Here is a 25,802-nt window from a genome sequence, read left to right on the forward strand (position 1 = left end):
TGTTTTTGTCTCTTACCCCTGTCGACGTGCTGTCTGCGAGAAACGCTGTCTAATTGCAGTCCCTCCTTACACGTTAAATGTTGTTTCTCAGCCCTGTGGAAATGCAGTAACTATGAAATGACATTTACTGGAAATGGAGCCGGTGCTTTTCTTGAGCCAAAACCACGGAGAACTGAGGTCAGCGTGCAACCAGAATGGAGGTGGTGGGAGGAGGTGGGGGTAGGGCAGCACCACCGTCAAATGTGTGTTTGTAGATTTCCAGTGACACACTCTGCGATTTAAGACTGTCATCATAATAGACCCCCACAAATGCCTTCACATTCAGCGCAGAGCTAAAATTGGCAGCTCTTAATGCACAAATTAAAAAGCAAAACCACACAACAAGCCGACCTCCCAAATCGATGCTCAGACGAGCTGGTGAAGTGCCGAAACTAGGTCAAAACCGGAGGAGGCCTCAGTTTGGGATGGGTAAGCCTATCAGTGTTGTGCCTTAAGTCAACGTATGAGCCTGAAAACTACTATTTACTTTTAGTGCAACCCACTTTTGCTGCACTCGTGACATCTCAAACCGCTCGGAGCCGAGCCGATGCATCATTGTTCTGCCAGTGTTAGGACATGTGGGACTTCTGGAAGACACATAGACACAGTTTTCATCTTGGCTGGTTCTGTAAATGTGGACAGACGAATGAATATGGATAGCCAGAAATGTAATTAAGCCACAGTCTCTTTCTCGCTCCATCCAGATGGAGGAGGGTTTTTTTCTTCTCCTTTTCTTTCACATGGATGGGTGTGCAAACAGTTGTCTGGGACTTCAAATTGCCCTGGATTTTCCCCCTTTGTCAGCATAATTCCAAAGAGCGAGTGTATTAGGGGAGAAGATTTGGATGGCTAATAGAAAGCAGATCAGTCAGATGCTTTTTTTTTCTTTCCTTTCCGTTCTTCTTTTCCTTTCTTCCTTTAAAACCCTCTCTCCTCCTCTGTTCTCCGTAGCCTATTTTCCTTCTCCCTCGTTCACTCCCTTCCCTCCTCCCCCCGTCCTTTATTTCCTCACACACCCATCCATCCGCTATCTGTGCAGTAAAGTGGGACTTCAGACTTCATAATGTGGCTTGAGGTTTCAGCTTTCACATAATTCCACAGGCTGACCCAAAGTTTTTTCTTTCTTTTTTCCCCCCCTTCACTCTGCTTCTCACTCACTCCATCCTGGAGCAGCAGAAAAGAGAGATATTGGGACGGAAAATGATCACAAGACCCAATGTGTCTGCCCAAACCCAAAGAAAATAAGCAGATGGCTTATGTTTTTATGCAGTGAACCCCAGCTGTCCCGACAATCAGTCCTGTATGTGACCATCGAACTGTAGCTTACAGCAGCTTTGTTGTTTGAAACTTTCACTCCAGTTTTTTCTCCTCTTTTTTGCCAAAACCAGTCACAGAAACACATGTTGTTGCAAAGTTACTCACATTTAGCCTGCAGGAACATTTCCCCATTTTTCACACTGCATCAGATTTATGACTCAGGCTGGGTCAGGATTATTGGCACTTTTCTTTAAACCCGCAGACACACTTTGATAAGAGCTTAAAAAGGCAGAAACACTTTCCAGCTTGTACACAGATGCCAGGATGTATTTACTATTTGTGATCACGGCTCAAGAAAATTTTCCGTGGCTCTGTGCGAGTGTGTCTCCTCACACACCAGTGACATACATATACGTGACCCTCGCAGCCTTGTTCTACTTCACAGGACAACACTGGAGTCATTATGGGGAGCCATGTGTTTCTGATTACCCAGGCGCAGATTAGAGGGGAGGGGAGCAGCGCTTGCTGTCTGCTTGCCCACCGGCTCTTCTGATGTGGCCAACAACTGGACATCCATCAGTGCAAATCCCTCCGCCACCCTCACCCGGTTCCCACCTCCACGACAAACCTTTTCCCTCACATCCGCCACAATGCCGCCCCCATTTATCACCTTATTCTGCTCCCCATTTAAATATGCAATTATGGGAATCTTTTGCAGCGAAATTATTCCTACTTGACCTACATACCATGCCAAAAGCTGTCACTGCTGTATTTTAAAAAATGTGCTCTTGTTGCTAAATCGTAAACACAGTTGTGTGTGGACTGGAGTGTGGTGTTTGTTGTTGCTTCAGCAATGTGATACTTACTTGACCTCTGTAGGGGAAATTCTATTTTCGAGGTCAGGAGTCAGGGTCAGACACAGAACAGAGGATGAGGAATCACACTGATTTTCTAAATAAGTGCAGTGTGACTACACTTTGTCACAGTGCCCAAACACAGATTGCGAGACTGAATCACTTGACCAGTGGCCAACAAGCTCCCCAAAAGTGCACGAGCAAATTGCTCACATCATCCATCACAAACGTCCTAGAATTGTCAAAACTTTCCTACAAACCCAGAAGTGCTAATCCATGAAATTACAGTTTTGACAGATAATTTGTCAATCAGACGGTGTTGCCAGCACTAATTTCAGGTCTTTTCATTTGCATTTTTTTGCTCAGCGCAGCTTCGGTTTCTGCAGGTAAACATGTTTTTTAAGTGGTCAGTCTGATTGCTAATGCACTCAGCTTTTCATCATCCCTTCTAATGAACCAGATGGTGTTTTGGAGACAACAAGGTAAAAGCTGTATCCTTTCAGGATGTGGCCTGCATCAGAATACTCAAATGAAAAGAACGCTTAAATATGTGAAGAACCGCTTACAAACGGAGACACCAAATCTGTCCAGAAAGTAGAAAGGTCACAAGACGAGAAATAAGGAGAGAGAAAGACAAACAGGAACAAATGAGCTGGGAGTGAGTCAAGCCACTAATATGCGACTTCAATCAAGAGTCGTTTATAGCTCAGATAAAAATGTCACAACAGCTGAATAAGGTGTGAATATTGAATATTGGAATGGAGAGTCAGTGCCAGCTGTTGGACCCTGATATGAGATTTACTGCTAGAGGAAGAAGCAGTCAGATCTTTTACTTAGTTCAACATTTTGGGAATTATATGTATTAACTTTTGCCGGTTAGATGAGAAGATTGCCTCATTTGGTACATCTGTCCATTAAATATGAATCAGCTTGTTTTAATAAAAATGCTAGAAAGAGAAATGAACAGCTAGCTTAGCTATGTCTGTTGTCACATCCAGAGCTTAGAAAGGAAGCCTAATGTCAAACGTCTCCCTAAAATAAGAGCAATATGTTTACAATACATTGAAGTTTTCTACATTTGTACAGAAATTTAGGGGCAAAATGTGTCTTCTTGTGTAGTGTGTTTGTATGTTTTCCCACTTTTTCTCTGGGCACGTTGGCTTCCTCCAACAGTCCAAAGACATGCATGATGGGTTATTTAGAGATAAGATGAGATGAGATGAGATGAGATGAGATAAGATAAGAAGTTAAGATACAATAAAGTTACGTTACGTTACGTTACGTTACATAAAGATAAGATACAATACGATTAGGATAGACTAAGGTAAGAATAGATAAGTTAAGTTAAGGAAAGAAAAGATACGATAAGACAAGATGAGAATAAAAATATAAATATCATTTGTAAATCCAGTGTCTAAAATTAGAAAGCAATAGGATATAGACCCTTTATTTGTTTACAAACATTGTGACGTTTTTTTGTGGGCGGGGCTTATGCTGGAGGCAAAAGCGGAGCGAGAAGTCAAGCGGGACTGGGAGTATATAGTTTGCGCTGGGAGTTTGCGCTGCAAACTCGAGCATTTTTAACCCGTTAAACTTAAGTGTACCATCGGCGGTACACTTACTAATTTGCATAGGAATTTAAAGAATGTCCGAAGGCTGCAAACGCGATTATACAAACACTATACGCCGATGGAAAGCTTAGATTCTCATGAATCCGCCGGTATAAACCACTTTCAGATGTGATTACCACAGCGGGTAATATAAACACATTTGTCCGACAGACAACGAATATCCATCCATCCTTTCTCTGTACACGGCTTTAACGTACACGGCTTTAACGTACACAGCGCGACTCACATTTCCGGGTTCATTATTACACACAGATGAAAATATTCCACAAAAAACGGCCATAATCCAACCTTGGACATCCAGACGAAACAAGCCAGTAAACTATTTTGTCCAAAACATGTCTTGAAGTCGGTATATAATCCACTAATCGGTCGTTTTCAAGGAAATGCACCTCGCGATGCGCATCCCTGTATTTCTCGTCATATTTAACGGGTTATTGTTTTTGATTGTATTTTTTTCTGTGTCTTTTTGTGTTCTTGTTCTTATGGTGTGTGTATTTGGACCCAGTGTCTGGAATAAAGCTGAACTGATTTGAATTGAATTCAATATTTTTTATTTACAAATAGATTATTAGCGATTTTTTTGTACTGAAAATGGCTGGAATTGACTGCAGCTCATCGTCTCTGTCCAGTCTTTTCGCCTCAGTGCATTTAACCACAACTTCGTTCCCTCTGAGCACGAGTGTTCGGTGGAATCCTATAAAACTTTAATTTGCGTTCGCCAATGTCATTCCTCCTATTCTGGCATCCAAAAACACAGCAGGACGACATTTTAGAAAAGTTGATAGAGCCTAGTCCCTCAGTCTTTCGCCTTTCGGTCACGGCCGCAGGCTCCTCTTTTGCCTCCAGCTAAAGCTGTGACGTCATTCGTGACGTGGATCACTAAAGGGTCTATAAATATGATACATTACTGAAAGTTTAAAGAAAAGACTAAAATGGAAAGTAAGGCCTAATACTGGCAGTGATACTGAGCTAGTAAAGTAATATCACACGTGATAATGACATATTGCACATGAAATTGGAATATTGCAAACAAAGCATATTACATCGACATGTTATGCGTGAAAGTAAGTGAAAGTGTTCCCCATGACTCTCCCAGTGTCAGCTGGGATGAGCTCCAGCTTCCCTCCACAGGATGAGGAATGTACAGCTAAAGGATGGATGATTCCTCGGGGTCCTCTTAGGGTTGTTCTAGTACTAAACTCTATTTCTATTTTCTCTGCAGGAGGCAGCAGGAACAACTGTGGCACCCAGCGTGTTCCTGGGTTGCTTAAGTTTTAGGCTACAGTCTAATCACTCTCTCTGTTTTCTCCACAGGCATCCCACCTCCTGGTTTGATTAGTTTACTGCTTACGTTTTTGGCTGGCACCTTACAACACATTACTCACTCGTGCACACCGCTGATTTAACTGATTTTAACAACCCCGTTATGGTAATTAATTTGGTTTAAGCTGATTTTATAAATTAATGCCTTAACTGTTATCACTGGTGCGTCTCCCTATTGTTATCACATCAGTATCAAATGTGATCAGGGTGCAGAATGGCTTCAAAATAGTATTTAAGTAGTGTAGTTGAATAAATGTATTTTTAGGGGGTGGAATAGATGCACAATGAGCCATTTAAAAATAAACTGCTCTCATATGCTACGGCCTTCTTGAGTTGGGTTTTTGCCTTTTATTTTCCCTTATAAAAATTATTTTATGGATGTTTTATTTTATTTAGGGTCTACACATTGTCTTATGCATGTATACTGTGCCTTTAAACTCACTAAATATGCCATAATCTTAGTAAAAACCTGAAACTCTCTCACACTTTCACCATCACAGCAAACAAGGTCACTTGCAGCAAAAACCATCCTCGTCATCCATGACTGTACGAGAGCGATCCTCTGCCAAGGCCGGCAGCGTCGCGCAGCCTTCTGCGGTCTCCTTGCGTGCAGATAATTGGAGCCACTTATTTTAGGTCGTAGGTTCAAGCTCACCACAAGCTAAATCAAACTCGGTGACGTTCCCATTTACCCCGTGAGCTGTAAATTTGCTTACAGTGGCTGTCACGCATAGACGTTTCCCCTCCCATCTGGCTTGTTTTCACTTCCTAATTCACTGTAATTTTTACCAATAAAGTTGTGTCAAATTGCCCAGTAAAGAAAGCAAGATGACTGGATGAGTGAATGACTGGAGAAAATAATGTTTTGCATCTTGAACCTGGACCTCCATGAGGTTATGTCCACTGCTCGTACAGTGTACAGTGGAGGACACTCGTCGGCATTGTGTTGTTATTGAATGAAGTCCTCCACATGGCCTTCACTTCCTTCAATGCTGCCTCTCTTCTTTATGAGCAGACTGCAGCGCAGCAGGCAGACAGGCAGCAGGCTTCTCCCCCCCGTTGCCCCGAGGCTCCAGACAGATAAGCACACACACGCAGATAAAAGTTTAAAACTGGCACAAACTATGTTTTGGATCCATCTCCCCCTACTTATCCTTAAACATACAACTAAACATCAACAGGGGTGCAAAGATTTCTCACAAATGATTTTGCACATCACAGGAGAAAAGACACACAAACATAACTATATGGATAGGCAGCATCCGGTGCTTTGGAGAAACAGGAAGTGTGTGTGTGTCTTTACAACAAGCCCTCTGAAGGAGGCCGGGTTGCAGCGAGGTGTTTCAGCGTTTGATCTCTCGCCAGCTGCAAGTGTTGCAATTTGCGAAAACTCCTACTGGAAAAAGTTGCTCAGTACGAACTTTTTTTGCGAATGTTTTCGTCATTTTGGTTCCTTAAAGCGCTCCTTATAAATGGTTTTCCCTTTGTCAGCAGATTAATAATAACAACAACCCCTTTTTTTCTGGCACGCACCATGTGATGTAAGCTGAAACATGCTGATGGTGAACACATATGGTATGCATCCACACATATAGACCGAGGAGTCAGCCTCAGCCAGAGCACCCAACCCCCACTGCTCCTTGTGTTTTCTGCTTTCGCTCTCTCTCGTCATCAACTCTCTTTTTTTATTACCTCCAAATCAGCTTTTTAAGTTCTGTCAGATTGAAGTTAGATTGTGGGAAAGAGGACTGGAACATTCAGACACAAACATACAAACTCCTGCAAGAGAAGCCGGCAAATTTACGACAGCTGCCGAGGGGAGGAAACCCTGTTAAAAAAGAGGGACTGTTTTACTGCCATTTGACACATAATCCCAAACAGTACATGCAGAGCACAGGACTCTGAGCTGCACAGTCTGGAAAAGATAGAGACAGCAAGATGGTTTTGCTTCAGCATTCCAGGCAGGAATGGTTTATTTTTGTTGGAAACATAATTGTCTGTGGCTAGGATTTGGAAGTACATTTTACCCGCCAAACTGCCAGGAAGTGTACATGTAGGCGTTACTGCCCTCTTGCGGTGACCTGATGAGTTTGCTTTTTTTTCTTTTTCCACCAACACACAGAGCAGTTGAGTAAACTTGGAGAGGAGAGATGTTTTCTTCTTCCAGGGTGTTGACACAGTACGAATGTGCTACGCTGTTACAAAAAGTCTGATTTCATAGAGAGAACAAAATGGAATAGCACATTACTGCTCATGCAATTACAACACAGCTGTGACAAAGAGAGAAAGAAAAGTCGAGGAAGTTAGAAAGACAGAGACTCATGTTTTTGGTCAGAAAAACAACAGTACAATAGTGAAAACTTTACAAAGATATTTGTTTGGCAATGCAGAACAGGGGTGAATTACTGAGAATTAAAGTTTTATTTTGACTTTTTAGAAAACGTATTTAATTACTTACTTGGTGAGACTTGAATGTGAAGATCACCACCACTGTCATGTCTGTGTGGTAAAGAGCTAGAACTCAAAGATGATCTTTTTCCTTTTCTTGGTGAGATTTACATATGAAAATCCTCACCATTTTTATGTCTGTGTGGTAAAGACCTAGAGAGGAATGGTGGTTATCTTAACGGGTTTCCACAGAGACTGTTGGTAGGCATATGGACATAGCCTTCAGGTCTGAAAGGTGAAGCTAAAGCCGAAATTCCTTTAATCTGCATTCTTTTTGATGCCAGCAGGGAGTGACTCATGGTTAGTCCACTTGTATAGAAGTCAATGAGAAAATGACCCAATTTCTAATTTAATTTGCTATCTTAGTAAACATTTTCCTCATGATTTTATGATCTCAGTCACTTGTTTCAAGTCTCTTTCAATATATATGATCTCATTTTTGTCAACTATAGTCCCAGTTTGGGTAAAATAACCAATAAAGAAGGGTATGTTTTAGAGTGAAGCTACTCTGTGATTGACAGATCTTTGGGCTCTCCAATCAGATCGAACTGTTGCTTGTTGCATCTGGTTTCAACAGACTAACATGCCAAACTAGAGGCTTCAAAACAATACTGTGAGTAACATTAAAATTACTTTGTCCATCTCTTATGTACAGTCCGTGGTAGTGGTTAAAGGCAGCAATGCCATATAGTTGCTAATGTTGTCCTCTCTCACACACACTGTTTTGTTCAATCAATGCACAGACAGTGCAGTGAAACATGATTATAGGGTTTAGAGGATGGTTCCACAGACACCAAGTATACCGCCTAGACTAAAACAAAGATTCATTTGTCTTTAGGTGAGGACTAAGCCTAACGCAGGCTGGGTAATTGAGCTGAAAATGTGTGCATATGACCTATTTCTGAAAACATTCAAGCATAGTCACGTGACATGAAAGTGATAATTCATTCTGTATTATGACTGTAATTATAATGGGTGAATCAATGACATGAGCTGGAGAAGATAGAAATATTTCCTTCAGACAGATAATATGAAAATCATCCTTTGAGATCCAAAATACTTTCTGACAAGTCAAACAAGTTCCTCAATTACATTTTAAAAAGTGACAAATGAGTATAATTGCTGGTTAAATCGACTTTAGCTCAATTTCGGCTGTCAGCACTCAGGAATGTGAGTCTGGCTCTCAGAGGCCATCAACCACCTGCAAGTTTACTGTATGGGAAAAAGTGATAAGAGAGCAGATGTTCTATGGATTCTGTGGGCCTTCAATGACAACTGATGTGGAAGAAACTATAAGGTATAGAGCCCCGGGGCCTATGCATGGCTTCTCGAAAATCAAACACAACATAATGAGCAGGACTGTGGCAAAAGAAGAGCATGCATGTAGACTAGTAGGTGAACCGGTAACCCAGTTCTCAGAAGGAGAATTTGTCATCCAAGAGAGAGAGTGTAACAGTTGAACACAGGTGGGTGCTGCTCCCCTGTGGGAATGTGTCATGGTTTTGTCCAACCCGAGAAACTCTCCCAGTAGATTAAAGGGTTACTTATTGCTGGTTAGATCTTTGCAAAAGCAGACGAAGATACAAATTAGTTGTGAAAATGTGGGCCTTCTTGGTGCTCACGCTTCCCCTCACTGTTGGGGCATCAGAAACTAGCAACGACACAGCGGTGGAAGAAAAAGCTCTCATAGCCAGAGCTAAACTGATGGTGAGTGCAGACAGAAATCTCTCCTCTTTGTTCAGGATGTTGTGATATGAAATTAAATATACATGACAGGAGGAGAGGGGACGCAGCAAAAACATTCAAGGCTCATATGGGGGAACTGAGTAAGATGAGGGAATAAGTCATGAGCTGTCATGTCAATTCAGCTGATTTGAAACCTATTTCTGGCACCTTTGATCACATAAAGAGCGAAGCATGCACAATGCTGTTTGTCATGCTGTTTTAACAACTGCCTGTTGTCATCCCTGCAGGCTCCCAGTGTGGTCGGATGAGCCATAAAGAAGCTGCCGGAGCTCTATCATTTCCTCATGGAGCGATCGGCTTTATAGTATCCTTGTTGCTCTCTTCATGTTTGTTTGTGTTTTTTGTGAGACGTGACCTTTCCGCAAAAAAAGCACACCTGATTTTCTCATGACCTCTTTTTCAGAATCAAAACAGTGTTCCTAGCAAGTTGCCAAGCGCAGTGCCAGCTCTGCAAAAACTCTTCCAAGTTGAAATCATGCAAAGTGGGTCTAAAAATAGCCAAAAATGAGAAAGAAAAACAGATGGATGTGCCTCATTCTTCACAACACTGCCTACCTGTTGTTTCTCCTTGATCTGCTTCTTTTTCCCAACCGTGTAGCCACAACTTGGAGTATGATTCATCGGAGGAGAAGAATCCCCGTCTGATATTCTATAACGAAAAGGACGAGGTTGTAAAGGTGAGATGTGAGTTCAGGGATCTTTTATTCATCTCGCCCTGTGATGGGGCTTATCTGGGGAGTGCCAGAATGTCAAGACAGACTCTTGGAGGGAAGTTTTAAGACTGCTGCATCTGATATCAGATCCTCCGTCTGATACAGAATCGCACGGAGAGGGTGTGTTTGAAAAGAAATGCTCCGAGTTAAAACAGAAAAACTACAGAAATCAGGCTTTCTGAGAGCTGAGAGGTGTCTCTTTTTGCACAGTGTTGATATGAATGCTGATATGCATTTGAACATTTGCATGGCACTGAAATTACAACTTCTGGAGTCTTTCCTTGCAGAATTTTAAAAGCCTGTTATTGTCATGTGGGACAGGAAAACTCCCCAGTGAAACCAGTAAGAATGACTTTCCTTTAGTAAATGCACAATGGTACACTTAAAGGCAAACTGCTCTCACATTTTACTGCCTTCTTGAGTTGAGTTTTATCGTTTCTTTCCCCGTATAAAGCTTCTTATATGGGTGCTTGTGGAAGTTTGTCTTCTGTTTTATTTGGATTTTAATGTTTTCATTTATGGTTTCATGATGTGAGAGTGTAGTTGGACTTTAAAATGACTAAATGATTAAATATCCAAGACGAAAAATCCAGTGCTGCTAAACCATATTGTCCAAGTCAAGTGAAGTCGCCGCTATTTACGCAGCAACAGATGCTGATCCAAGAGGATTTGATATTAGATGCAAGAACTCTTACTCTTACGAACACATAATAATGTGCACTGCCTCAAAGCTTTTAACCATATGTCCGACATGTCTGTCCTCCTGCATGTGCTTCCTTCCTGAAACATCAGACTGTTCCCGTGAAGAAAATGAAGGCGGACGAAATCAGCAGCCTGCTGGAGTCTCTCGGTTTCTACAAGAGGTCCCAGAAAGGGGAAGAGGTGCCAAAGGAGTTCCAGCATTTCCCCTTGCCAGCCCCCAGGGACGAGCTGTGATGACACCTTGTGGACAAACTCTGCCTCTGCACTTCCATGCCTGCATTAATGACGACCGGGGCCCAAAGGCTGAAACAAGCAGCCAGGCCCCCCTCTGAGGGCTCGCCGGCCAGGTGCAGAGTGCAGGGTGTTGCTCTATCATTGTGCTTATTTGCTAAATTTAAATAAAAATACTATAAAACACAAAAAATGTGAATCAATGCATTGAAACTACCTGATTATGCACTCCTTATTTGATCTCCATAGAGCTTAAATAACTGCTGAATTCACAAACTGGATGAGTGAGCATCCTAAATGGCCACTAACTGACTGTCATGCCGCTGTTTCGGCCTTAATCCTCAGCCCGCCTCCTTCACAATAATCTGATTAGCCGTAGTGTCAGGCAGCGTGCGTCTTTGTGGGTCCATTTGCTTCTCCGTGTGTGCATTTGTGAGACGGCCAGGATTAGCAGGAGACTCTGAAACACAAACACATTTTTGGACTGTTACACTTACCTAACTCCTTGGCTCGGTCATGGTCAGTGGCTCTACCCACAATGCCTGTGTTTTACTCTCCTGTGCCCGAGAACCTGCAGATGGGTCTGGCCTACATGGGAGGCTCAGTGTTCACCAACAACAGGACGGCAGACAGCGACTTCACAAGGGAGCAGGAGGATGCATCTGGTCAGTGTGGCTGTTTAAAACCATAAGTGTAGTATTTCTACTATGTGGTACAATGTAAAATCCATTTTAATGTAGTATAGCAAGAACATAGGCTGCATTTTTACAGTTATGAAAACTGAAGCACACCAAAACGACAACTATACTGTATATTTTCAAGTAAATGGCATGTTTACATACAAGTTAGGTTCAATTTGAGATCAGTTTTGCTTTATCAGTGCAGACTGTTTGTCATTTAGTCAAAATCCATCATATAATTGCCATTTTTAACTCCTCTAAAGCTGATACTTGATGCCGAACACTCGTATTTACTAAATGTAGCTGTATTTTCAATCACTAATTGGTTATATGACATTTTAACTCAATTTTTGTAAGGTAATAACTAGTGGATCTCCACTATATCTTCTTTTGTACATTCAAAAAAGTATAATTTATGCAAATAAGTGTTTGCTATTTTCAATTTAGACCACTTTTTTTTTTTTTTTACATCTGTTGCAACTTACAGCACTAAAACTTCCTCCTGTGCTGATCAAAATGCTATATTATATTATTTTAATATATGTTTGTATGTAATAACTACTAGTAGTGTTAATTCTAAGTGTTTGTGTACCGTTACTTGTCTTTCAGTGGTCAACGAGCTGGTGTCTCACCTTCCCCTTCAGATGCTTCTGTACTTCAACATGTTTTATTTTCCCTGCTGGTGGTTCTCTGCCGTGTTCATGTTGGAAGTAAAGGTTAGTTTTGTCATAGAAATGTGACACTAAATAATAGCACAAATTTAAGAATGCTATTTTTTAAAAATCAGAGAAATATGAAGTCAAATAACTGAGATAAACCCGTGCTGAGGAAGTATTTCTACAAAGTGTATCATCATTTTGTTTGTTGATTTCTCATCAGTTTAATGTACTAGACAGTGTAGCTTTCTAGCTTTACTATTCTTACTTAACATAAAGGTACCAAGAGTGCAAACATGGTGACACATGGCGGCTGGATCCCTAAGACCCAAACAGTTCATTTCCATGAGTACAATCAAATTATATTTTTACTGCAGTTAAAGGCTTTGCTCATGTGAAGAAAGTATTTAATGAGGATCTCTTTTGTATTCAGAAATAGCAGAAACTGTGTTTATCACAATCCACTTCTTAAATCCACTGTGTCAAAATGGAAAACTTGTGACTTTGGCTCTATCTAGTGGTTAAATCAGAAAAGACACTGTTGCAGCCTCATGCAATCAGGAACATGTTCTGTAGACTTCACCACTTTCTCCTCTTATTGTGAAGGAAAAGTTGTTTCTTCAGAATAATTTGAAAGCCTGCATGTGCAGAAATACACAGGGTTTAGAAATAAAGGTTTAAAATCATAACATAGTTTTCTGTGCTTTAAAAAAGTCAGCATGTTTATTGCACCTTGTCATACACAAAAGTTATTTAAAGTGCTTTACATGCAAATTAAAAATAAATGAATTAAATAAAACATGTAAACAAAATGCAGGTTAATACAGTAAGTAATTCAAGAATTTAATTTGATTACATTTTTGATTTTAAGTGCTACTATTGTTGTATTTTTTGGTAAGGACTACTATATATTTCATTGACAAAAGATAGTCTTCTAAAACTATATTTGTGAGATAATTGCAAGTTATCAAATCTCACATTGAAAAAGTGATAAAGAGCTGAATGTAATTTTAATAAGTTGGATAAAATGCAGACAGATTTATAGAATAGTTAAAACTGACAAAATGTTTCAAAGTCATTAGGAAAAATAAAAGCATGCAAAAGATAAAGTATACAATGAAACTGAAAATAAAATGATAAACAAAGATGCATAACTATACGTTTTACTGACAAGAGAGAACTTTTCCGAAACAAATGAGTTTTCTGCAATTTACAAGATATCAAATCTTGTCAAACTCATACAGACATGTTGGATAAAGTGCACACAGATTTATAGAATAATTAAAACTGACTGATTAAAACAGTTTAAAAAGACGAGACGCATATGAAAGCATATAAGAGAAATATATAATAAAGTTATTAGTAAGCTGATAAATATAAATACACAACTGTATATGTTATTGACAAGAGACAGACTTTTAAAAACATGTTTGTTGTCTCAAATCTCATACAGACACGTTGGATAAAGTGCACGCAGATATATATTTAATAATTAAAACTGACTGACAAAAGAAAAATAACAGCATGTATGAAAAAAATGTGCAAGAAAACTGAAAACAAATAGATCAAAGTTAAGTGAATGAAAGTGTAGACAAACAGACAAGAAGAAGAGCTAACTCAGTTTATCATGAATCAGATCAAATGTGAGGTTATCTCCGTATTCTGACAGTCCATCTCCGCTCTGTCTCCAGTTCTACCATCTGGCCGGTTACTACCAGGCTCTGCTCATCACCGGGATGATCCTCCTCACGCTCATTGAAGTGGTCCGGCTCTATCTGGGCTACATTGGCAACCTCGAAGAAAAGGTAATTCAAACTCGCATCCGCTTTGAACTGCCAACACAAAGCTCTTCTACGAACTCTGAACAGCACAGAGGAGGAAATGGCTGCTTAAATATTCCACCAGCTCTTGGCCACGACGCCCTGTTTTTGCTACTGTGTGTGTTTCTGTGCTTTCATGTGGATACAACCCAAGCACTTGATGCCTGACAGATCTATCTTTGCATCGCCTCTGCGCACCAACCCAGAGTCTCTCCCTTTTCCTTTCTGTCATCAGGTGCCAGAGCTGGCAGCCTTCTGGCTCCTGTCTTTCATGTTCCAGCTGCCGGTGCTGCTGTTCTTCCTGACCGATGAAGGAATTATCATCCTGCCTCTGGAGAGGGCCGTCCACTCCGTCTACCTCCTCTTCCTCCTCGCCCAGATCCTGGCCTCCTTCTTGGCGCTCAGGACCATGACCCGAAAGCTTACCTTGCTCTTCTATCTGCGCCAGTTTGGAAAGGTGGAGGGCTTCCGGCACACAGGGATGAGCCCAGTCTACGGCCTTCCCTACCACCGCAGTGTGCTGCCGGTGTCACCCAGCCAAGATATGTTCCATTAAAGTAAACATCCATCCTCTGGTAACCTTTATGTGCCTGTGAGACTTTTCTTGTCCTTTAAAAAAAAACAACAACATCATTTTAGCTGTGTTAATGCATTTAGTAAAACTAAGTTAACCTCAGCCCCCATAATGCATCAGTAATGCTTGATGGTTGCAAAAAAAACCCAAAACACTTAGGACCTTAAAGATAAAAGTCCCCCAAACATGGTCACCCAATTACCGATTCAAGAAACTCTGAAGTGTTTAAAGCTAGTCTCAAAGTTCAGCAGAAGTCAGCGCAGAATGTTCCATACTAATATTTACCTTGGATTTATTGTTTTTACTGATTTTATTTATTGTTTTTTACTGATTTTGTGCGTACACATGTGCACAGAGAAGCGACAAATACATAAATCTTCAATTTTGAATTTAATTTCATGTTTTTTTTCTGATTTTATTTATTATCTCACACTGTTGGACCTCAGTTTTGTATTGCGTCCTTGAAAGTGAAAAATAATATTAGTAGATGGCATTTTTTATGTTGTTGTTTTTGATGTGGACATTTTTGCCTTTAAGGACGTCTGTGTAACCTATTAAACTGGCGCCTGAGGATTAATTGCATATTTTCAATGTGGAATATCTTTTTAAAAAAATCATTTTGTTTCTAAGATGCTACAGTTGTTTTTAATTAAAGAAAAAAACACAGAACAATTATTTATTTTCCATACAAAAAGTACTCGGTAGAAAATTTTCAACAACAGCTTTCTACAGTTTCAGTCAAACTTTCGAGCAGTTGTGGCATTGTAAGCACTTAAAAAAAGAGCTATTTTGTAAAAAACTGGGTTGTGTCATGCTACATGCATTGTGTCTGCTTTGCATTCTGGTCTCTTGAGGTCACCGCTGTGCAGAACTGTCCCACATCTTCTTCATATGACTTCTGATGTGGTTTAATATGACAGGTCTTTAGAAACACATCCTGACATTTGCTGTCGATGTTTAAAAAGATGAAGAACATCACTTTAGTCCCTCTATGACTGTCAAGAAATGATGCTGTGTCAGCCAAACTGTCATGGAGTGACACGACTTTCCGAAGGGAATAGAGGAAAAATACGCCATCAAACAACGATCCCGGATCAGAACTACACGGCAGAATGTTGCCCGGAGCTGCTTTTATAAAACAGTGTTAAAGTGTTTCATGTTTTTTTTTTTTTTTAACTGCTTTAATGATGATGGATGATGGAATGCTGGTAGAATAGAATTGTTGTGCTAAGGTGGATTCAATTTCTTCTTCTTTTTTTTTGCCCAGGAGACAGGATTAGTGTTTCACAGGTAGAGAGCAACCTGTTCTTTTGTTTCTGGAAGATGTGAACATTTCTCTCCAATTTAACTTTACGTCATTCTTACAGTATATAATACTAACCTTAAGGTGTGATAAGTGAGAATCTAATTTCGTAAAGCTTGTATAGTAACCGAATTGAAACCTAACTGCAGTGGAGCTGTGTTAAATATTTATGACCACACTGTGGCAGTCAGTGACCAAAAGAAAGATGGGGAGCGTCTGACAGTGCTGCAAAGCCCAATGAGAATAGATTATCATGCAGCACATGTCCTGATCAGGAAACCCTCTGGCAAAGGAATAAAGGTTAGGCCTGTCCACAGATGAACATGATTTATAGTTTGATAATCTATAACTCTCGGTTGAGTCCACATGAAAATCGATGACACAGTTTGTTGTCTACACCTCTGTTTTCTCTCCTCCCTTTGCTTGAATGTAAAATGTTTTCGCTGCAGCTTACAGACAGCATTCGGTGCTTCATTAGTGATTTGCTTGTGAGAAATTATTTAGAGTGCTGCACTAAATAGTCAACAAGCCGGCTATGCGAGAGACACAGTTTCTGTGATACAACACGCTTATTCCGCTCTACTTTACATTCAGGAAACAACAAGCTGCAGTGGCTGCCGCACTGGAGAAGGGAAAAGGGAAAAACATTCAGCGTGGAGGACAGGACTCATGCTTTCCATTTCATGTAGAAACAGATGCTGAGGAGATAAACACAATATCTCATATTGCTGCAGAGAAGAGACTTGGAAAAATAGTTTTCTTATTTTTTTGAAGACGGGAAAAAAAGCTGCAACTGCTGTAACAAGTGTATCTTGATCTAACAAGCAAAGTAGCACCACGATGCATTAAAGGTCTGATCAAACTGCATTTAAATCTCCCTTTAAAGAAAGCATTTTATTTTACCCGTGTGACAGTGTTGAGTGTAAGAAGTAGCTATCAGTACTGACAATACAGCAGCTTGGTTTGGTGTAATAGCACAATGACAAAATGACAGAAACCAGAGCTGAGATAACACGAGGAAAACTGTTTATCTGGTGTTTTTAATACTAGGTGCTGTGTTATTGTATAAGATAAAAACAGCAGCAATAAATCACATCACATTCAAGTAGAAGGAGAATTATATCCATGACAAATATGCAGACACACACTTTACATCCAGTTAACAGATCTTCACATTTACACATATTAAAGCTATGCCTCTACATATATCTGCACACGTACACACACATTTACATATACCGACCCAGGCAATGCCATGTTTTCCACGAAAACTCACATTTTCATTCATGTGCTAACATAACTGCACAAGGGTTTTCTAATCATCAATGAGCCTTTCAACACCATTAGCTAACACAATGTAGCATTAGAACACAGGAGTGATGGTTGCTGGAAATGTTCCTCTGTACCCCTATGGAGATATTACATTAAAAATCAGCCGTTTATAGCTAGAATAGTCATTTAGCACATTAACAATGTCTACACTGGATTTCTGATTTATTTAATGATATCTTCATTGAAAAAAAAATGCTTTTCTTTCAAAAAATAAGGTCTTTTCTAAGAGACTCCAAACTTTTGAAGGTCCTTCAACCAGATACAGACATCTAACCGTTTCTTAACTATACTGTCAAAAATAAACAGTGCTGCTCATTTTTTGAGCATGTGTTTATCAAATAAAGGTGAAATATGAAATTTGACAGCAACAGATATACAGTTAGAAGACTCAGACAGATGTAAGACGTTGTGGTTATGATGCATGTATCTACCAAACTATCATGATGCATCAGAAGTGATATTCAGAGAGGTGATAAGTTAAAGAAAAAAACAACATAAAGTGTCTTGTTAAGGTTTAGGACCATCATGTGCCACTAGTGAAGCTTCAAAGTTCCTTGGTATTGATTCTCCACGTTTCTGGAACTCTACTGAAGGGATAGAACACCATTTTGCCAAAAGATATTTCCTCATTTGCGGCTAATTTGCTACAACACTCATCAAGCACCTTTAACACAGTGATAAGGTCTCTCATCAGAAAGTTTTGCCATCATTAACGTCTGGAAGCTCTATCATCATGATTCCTGTCGTTGTTGGTAGACCTCCTGGCTTCACAACAATTCACGCCTCAAGTCATGCGAGTCCTGGGTCATTAATGGGCTATTATCCATGTGAGCTGGAGTTACTATAAATTCTGTAACTCCCCATCAGTTAGAGCTGAAGAAGCCTCTTGGATGAGAGGTGAAACATTTTCAAGAGCCTACAGGATAAGTCCAGTTGATTTCTACTGAAGTTCTGACGATGACCTGAATGACTGAAAATCTACACAGGTAATTTAATGATAATGGTGCAGAGCTTTTGGACCAAAATCTGTAATAGGTGTTCAGCTGGGTTGAGATCTGGTGACTGTGAAGGCCATCGCATCTGATTCACATCATTTTCACTTAATGTTTAGTAAGCCCATGTGCTCCTTGCTGGGAGCATCCTGAAGGAAACTGCTCATCAGGGTAGAATTCTTTTCAGGATAAATGTGATCACTCAGGACAACTTTGTACTTACTTGCAGTGGCCCATTCCTCTAAGACTTAGAGGAATGGTGAGTATATGTAGTGAATTGAATCATGGCAGAAAAATGCCTCCTACAGCACAACAGAGCCACTAAATTCCTTCACTGTATACCTCAGGAGTTCAGGTTTTATCTTAAATTTGTCACCCTTTTGTACAAGTTGTATTGAGAGCAGATGTAGGGGTTGATCAGTGTCATTCATCAGAAATAGAACTTGTATATATCATCACAACATCCTAAACAAAACCTGGAAATATCATTTAGGTTTTTCTGAAAGGTGTAACATTTTCATTTAAGGGTGGGTGCTTTATTGTTGATTTATTTCCACTTGTGTTTAGCTGTTCCTTTTGTCTCGTCTTTGTGGTTTCTTGCCTTGTTAATCACCTGATCTCCTTCACCTGGCTCTCCAGCTGCACCTTGTCACTCATTAGCTCCTCCTGGTTTATATGTAGAGGCCAGATTTCACTTGCTGCTTTCCAAATTGTTTGTTGTCTGTCTGTTGATTCCAGAATTACCATCTCAAACATATATCATGTGGAGATGTCTAAACAAGAAACTTTGGTACTTCAATATTAAGAGAAAGAAAACTCTGAGGCCCAAAAATCAAACGAGACAATTTAGTAGGAGCTGCTCTGGCATCTCTGCTGCTTTTTGAATCAGCTCTGGTATTAATGAAAATCTACTTCATTACTTTACACTCCATTAAAATTTAATTTCCAGGACAAAGCAGGAAGAATACCAATTGACTGTCTTTGACTGTAGTCTGAGTGCAAAATGAGCAAAAGCTGTCTCTTTGTGGCCACCGTTGAAGTCAAGGGATGTGCTCATAGAAGAGTCACTTCCAATGTGTTTATCCTTTTTAAGCAAAAGAGAAAACTAGTCGTTACAGAAGAGGCGAGTCTGGTTTAGCACTATAAAAAAAAAATCACAAACATCAGTTGGAATTAATACAAATTTTATTGATGTATTGATCTGTTTAAATCCTCTAAACCACTGAAGGGTTTGAAAGGCACGATATCTTTTGGAAAAAAAATGCCAAAATTACACGATTTATCACAGCCAGAAACTGTTCAAACAAACCAATCAAGTGTGATGTGCTGTTCTGTCAGGAAAATGAACCAAATCTAAACCTCAAATTCTGATGGTTTATCAAAACCACTTTATACCACGTTTCTTTTTTTTTTAAAAAAATCACCAAATATAAATAATTTGTACTAGGAAGATGCTGTAAAAACACAAAGTCTGATCTCTTCTGTGCAACAATTAAGCCATTTGTGACTGAGCTCTGACTAACAACCACATGAAAAACATTCAGATGCACTACAGGCTGTGTTTGCACTAAGTAGATAAGAGACATGTAAATACATTAGAGAGATTAAGGGGGAAATAATGCATAAATAAGGAATAAAATCCATGCATCATACCAAAAATGGTATAACAAGGAGCAAGTTGTTGGGAGATACATTCAGCATGGTGAAAGATCTTTCTAAAGCTGGTGGGCAAGGACAGTTTAGTTAGAGGTAGCAGACATGCAAATAATTAAAAATCTACTAATAATATTAAACGGAACTTTGATTTTTTTTTCATTTTTTCCCCAGTATTTGTAAAACCTTTGGACACTCGGAAACCTGCTGGACAATTCGATTCAGTTTTTCCTCGAGTTTTGTGACATAAATAATCAATGAATTCAAAATTTCTTTCCTTCTTTCTCATGATTTATGGCATCTCAGTACACATAAGACATTTTTGAGTTCTCTCTACTTCTAGTCATGGTTGTGCTGGTTCCATAGAGGTGCAGGACTTCATTTCGCAGTGAAAAATGAGCCCACGGTGAGTAAAGGTGAACACGAAAACGCCCAGAAACTGCTTGGAGTTCAGAGGGTTAGATCATTCCTTGAGCATTTATCAATATATCGCCTGTGCTTTCCTCAAACCAACATCCGTAGCCTTCAACACATTGATCAAAACAGCCGTTTTGGCCATCTTTATTCTAAACACACTCTCCGGACAGTATTGTATGTTCACCCATTCTCTTTTTAATGTATCCAGCTATAATAAATATGAAGTCTATTAGGTGCTGGAGAGGCAGATTAACCAGCTGGTGGTGAGGGGGAAAAGGATTATAAATTCCCCCTGGAGACATAGCGGTCACATCTGAAGCAGCTTCTCGCACATTTTCCCCTCATCAAATTGCCTTGCCTTTTTGTGTGGTGAACAATAGCCTTGGATAGTCTGGGTACATAATAGTCTGTCTCTCAAAACACAGTATTTGATTCATGCTTTCTTATGCCTTTGCTGCTCCTGGTCAAGTTTTCCCGTCTTGTGGCAGCGTAGCTCAACATCCGCCGAGCTTTAGTGAGTCTGTCATCACCTTAATGATGATTGGGTACAGCTCAGAGATAATCACCAAACATGACGGACGAGGCTATGCTAAGCACCGGCGGGAGGCAATATCCAAGACATGACAGGGACATCCTCACGACTTATTTCAGCAATCCCTCACGGCAATGAGCTCGGCCCTGCCAAGATGGTTAAAGAAGGCGGTTAAGCAACGAGCCTCACAAACTATTGTGGTTCAGCTTCAGTCATAAACTGCAGTGATTAGTTAACAATACAGTCCGTATTTATCACAGGTTTAGTGCACAAAAACATGTTATTTTGGAATTTTCTTTGAGCAAATCCCATCGAAAAGTGGGGAGAAAAACAATGAATTGATCCTACTCATAAGAATTGCCTTAAAGCCATCGGTGAGCCACACAAGTGTGACTCATTTCTTCACGTGTACACTAATTCAAACCCACATACACCATCCTGCTGCTGTAAATAGTATCAAATTTGTGGCTGAAAATCGTCCTCCAAACTGCACTAACTACATCTGTTTGCATAATATTTGCTAAAAACTCCAGTATCCAGCCATATTAGGAAGATTAGCCTTTTGTAAAAACATTTTTTGCAGTTCCGAGACGCTAAACTACTGACAAATGACTCCCTACAAAAGCTGTTAAAAGCAACATCTATAGGTACACTGTTGTGGCAGCTTTTTCAAACACAGAGGAAGTCCTCAAATATATTGAAATTTGCACAAATATAACTGTAGCAATGTTTGTTTTACTTACTCTACTTGCAATTAAAATGAATCAACCCTGCATAAGATGTGAGGGCTTACACATAAAATTTCTGTCTTCTAAAAACATGTTATCTTATGCAAGCCCCGTTCAATACTGCCAAAATGAGGATGTTAGGGTATGAAAACGGTGGTGTTAAACTTCTCTGAACTCCATAACAACTCTGAATGAATTAGCTTCGGTTATTTCACAGAAATGCCACCTTCGCAGGTTTTCAGGCTGAGCAGCAAACATGCCAAATATAAAGGAGCAGTCTCAAAGGAAAAGGAACATTGATTTAATTGTAGAAGAAAGAGAAAAATTTCTCTCAGGGAAATCAAACAGTTGAAAACAGCAAAGAGGGGGAAAAACTTATTTCTGCCAAAGATTTGCAGTCGGACCCGATGAAGGCAGAAACAAAAGTATGAATACAGAAAGACTTCATGCCCAGAAACCTTGCTGCACTAAGTTATTGAGCAAAAAGCACATAAAAGCCAGTGCAGAAAAACGTGTGCCAGCATGTGGAGCTCTGGGAGTCAGTTTTATGGAGTGCTGAGACTGAATTGGAAGCAGTGGTGTGTTTGGTGTTAGAATTGGTGGAGTCTCCATGCCAAGAAGAACATCATCAAAAAGTGGAGGCAGCTCGGTCCTGTTATGGGGGCGTTTTGCTGCTGCAGGAACTGGTAAATTTCACAGTGTGACTGGCATCTGAAAATCCATTTTATTGTGTGTTCTGTAGTTGTTTGGACGTGTAAATTAAAAGCTGGTGACGAATATAAAAATGTTTACTTCTGCCATCTCTCAAGCATCTCTACAACTAGTTAGCTTCCCAGCTTCAAAAGCTGGTAAGAATTTGACCAGGGCATCCCTTCTGCTGCTTCCACCTGAGTGAAAAGCAGGGGACTGGCAGTTCAACAGGTTCATTAACTCTCTACAGCTGCTTCTGCAAATTCTTAAAGGTCTCAGCTATAAGCAAAACACACGAAACGTTCTGCTGTTGACTGCAAGAGTGAGCACAAGAGTCTTCATGCACTCTCAGCATCTGAGGAACTGAAGATTTGGTAGATTACTTTTATTATTGATGTAGGTGTCACCACAACAATAGGAAAATCTTTAGTGTTAGCGTATTTTGCAGCTAATGTGGCTAACATCACCATTAGCTTTGATAATATCCATAGAGTTCAATGGGACTTGTAAAGTTCAGGGACATTCAGAGATGGTGGAAAAATTTAACACTAAGCTGAAACCAATAAACAAGGACAGGGTGGGTTACTTTGTGTCCATGTGCCCGAAACTCAGACTTTCGGTTCAACATACCGCACCAACCCTTTAATGTCGCTTCGTAGTACAGCCCTCTGCTCCCTGTGCTCACATATACTGCATTTTAATACAGCCAAATACCCACAAAGCTGTTCTCATTTGCATAATATTCTGATTCTGTTGTCAATACGACAATAAAATGAGTATGAAATACTGACTGAAATGCAGCCAGTCACTTCATAACCCTCTCCAGCTAAAATACCAACCTTAGAACCATAACGTTGACTGACGAACTCACCAGACACGTGAATTAAAAATAACTGATGTGATGTGAAGTGAGCAATATTTCTATGCTGCTTGATTGCTCAGAGAGAATATTAGAAGTGATCGAAAGTCGTGGCGTCTCACACTCCACCATAAGGTCGAATGTTTTTCTCTGCACTATCAATCACAGACACAGGGAGAGTCTTTTTCCTGAAGGGGGCGTGGACAGCAGCAGCTCAATGGTCTTCAGAGCCTCAGACTCTAAAACAGCTTGTTTTGAACAGGGTTAAAACCAGGGGTTATACGGTCATGGTGAACTGAACCATCTTTGCAGTATTTTTATCTGAAAGTTTCAAAGACACACTGTGAGTGCATGTGAGACTCATTAATTTGCTGAAAAGGGGCACAATATGGGACCTTAAAGATCAACCTTCATTTTGACAGTGATTGATGTGCATAAATTGAAGCTTGTCATGATTCTTTGGCAAGAAGAGGACTCCACATGTCTATGTCAATCAAAACTTGATCCAGGAATGGTTCCTCGAAGGCACTTGACGGCTCATCTCTGTTATATAAATATTAATGTTAGGGGTTGAATAATTTGGCTTATGGGCAATATTGCCAAAAAATCTTGTGCATAATTGGTCAATTTAACTTTGTTTTTAAATATACTCCGATGTATTTCTTTGTGTTTTGAACACTTTTTTATCTTTAGAATTTTTTTCAGACTAAAGGGTCTGAAGAATTTTGATTGCAGCTACAGTTAATCCTAAAATTTTTCACATAAATGCCAAATTGTGATTTAGAGAGATTTTTTTTGTTTTGTTTTGACCAATAGATTTCTTCTGGCTGGAAATGACAAGCAAGTGACATAAGACAGTCTGCCGTTTGATGGTAACAAGTTTTGCTAGATGGATAGTTAAGTGATCCTTTGCAGGAAACTAACACTGAACATGAAACATTTCTGGGTACTAAAATGTATTGAAGACTTAAAATGAGGTTATAAAAATGTACAAATGTATTGTAGAAAATACACGTTATAGAAAATATGCAGTGTGCAAAAAAAGTAGAAAATTTATGAAGAAAAATCATAGTGTGCAAAAAATGACTTTCATATCTAAAATCTCAATAGAACATGGAATATAAATGTAAACCTATAGGAATATGTAACATACTTATTGAAACATACATTTGAACTCGTGCATTTCACAACAGTCTCCTAGATCTTATTCCTGCTCAGTAAACAGTCTGACGGAGGCTAATAGACAAGACTTCCTGTTGGATTGAGTCTAGCACCTCGGTGGAATCAGCCTGTGATTGAAGATGCTCTGCTGAATCACCTCCACGGTGTGAAGTGGGTGTGTGGGATTTCTCATAACTGACTTCAGTTTTGAGAGCGTCCTCACCTCTGTCGGTGACTGAATGGTGTCCATTTCAGTCCCGATGATGGAGCTGGCCTTTCTGATCAGTTTATTAATCCTGTTCTTGTGCTCTCCCCAGCTCACCACGCCAGAGAGTATATCATTGGTCACTATAGTCTGGAAGGAGGTGCATAAAAGAAGCCTGCAGATGTCAAAAGACATCAGCCTTCTTTAGAAAAATGACACTCTTCACCTTATTACATAGCGCCTCCATGTAGGTGGTTCAATGCAGTTTGTTGCCAAGCTATATTTCTACATCTCTGTAGCTGGAGACAAGTTCCACCTTAGTATTTTTAATAGTAACTAGAGCCAATTTTGAGCCTCTTCTTCCTAAAATCCACAGCCAACTTTAGTCTTAATGAGTTGTAGATGGTTGTGGTCCACAATAATGCCCCTCTACTTTTCCTTAAATCCTCTCTTAATACATCCAATAGCTGCCAAATCTTCAGTGAATTTCTGGGGAAAGCTAGCCTAGCCACGCTAGACAACCCACGGCAACAAATTTAATTCTCTGCCAGGGTGGGTCTAGTTACCCTCCATAAGGCTCGAGGTTGGATGCTCCTAAAACTGGCCGGACGAATCACCATGAAGTGTAGAGTCAGAAGGCAGGCGTAATTAAGTGACGACAGAGGCGCGACGATTCTGACAGAAACAACCGGCGCACAATAAACAGTTATCTTTCGACTCGGCTTTGGCCACAGCCCTTAAAGATTTGAAGCTAAGATTCAACTTGAAAGATAAACAAAGGACGGCACTGAAGTGTTTCATTGAGAAGAAAGACGTATTTGGACTTATGCCGATGGGATGTGGCAAATCCTTAATATACCAGTTGGCTCCGCTGGTTGGGAAGCTAATGGAACTTAGCCACAATCCGGCGCTCTAGGAACTACGTCAGCCTATTCGTTGCGCTGATTGGTTGTATACCTACCCAATTGCTGCAGAGTGATTTGAAAGACAACCTTTTAGCCCGCCTCCCTCCCTGTCGAGCGTTCCTAGACCCTTGTGTCTTAAGAGCTGGGTCTAGCGCGGCTAGGCTAGGGGAAAGCAGCTGTTTGATCCATATTGAAAGTCCGGTACATAAAGAGCAAACGGGTAAGGAGGCAGGACAGTTTTTTGTAGGACATACTGTGGTCTGGAGGTAAAATAGTCCAAGATCAAGAAGAGTATTTATGACTCCACCAGCAGCCTCCTCATCTTCTTACCAAGCAGCCATGGTTGGATTT

At 40.1% G+C, this 25,802-nt stretch overlaps 2 protein-coding genes across 2 annotated transcripts; both read left to right on the plus strand.

The window, feature by feature from the left end:
* The first annotated feature begins 9,116 nt into the window (after window positions 1–9,116).
* selenoe (selenoprotein e) lies at window positions 9,117–11,157 on the plus strand. Its single transcript, XM_022218975.2, has 4 exons — window positions 9,117–9,259; window positions 9,526–9,602; window positions 9,897–9,975; window positions 10,804–11,157. Exons 1-4 carry the CDS (start codon window positions 9,152–9,154, stop codon window positions 10,945–10,947), a joined length of 408 nt encoding a protein of 135 aa, XP_022074667.2. The 5' UTR covers window positions 9,117–9,151; the 3' UTR covers window positions 10,948–11,157.
* A 221-nt stretch (window positions 11,158–11,378) lies between these two features.
* zgc:112294 (transmembrane protein 17A) lies at window positions 11,379–15,256 on the plus strand. The gene is made up of 4 exons (XM_022218972.2): window positions 11,379–11,609; window positions 12,234–12,340; window positions 13,972–14,085; window positions 14,336–15,256. The coding sequence occupies exons 1-4, from the start codon at window positions 11,483–11,485 to the stop codon at window positions 14,654–14,656; spliced, it is 669 nt and encodes a 222-aa protein (XP_022074664.1). The 5' UTR covers window positions 11,379–11,482; the 3' UTR covers window positions 14,657–15,256.
* The last annotated feature ends 10,546 nt before the right edge of the window (window positions 15,257–25,802 follow it).

Source organism: Acanthochromis polyacanthus, chromosome 7 (assembly GCF_021347895.1).
Source record: "Acanthochromis polyacanthus isolate Apoly-LR-REF ecotype Palm Island chromosome 7, KAUST_Apoly_ChrSc, whole genome shotgun sequence".
In the NCBI taxonomy this organism is placed as follows: Eukaryota; Metazoa; Chordata; class Actinopteri; family Pomacentridae; genus Acanthochromis; species Acanthochromis polyacanthus.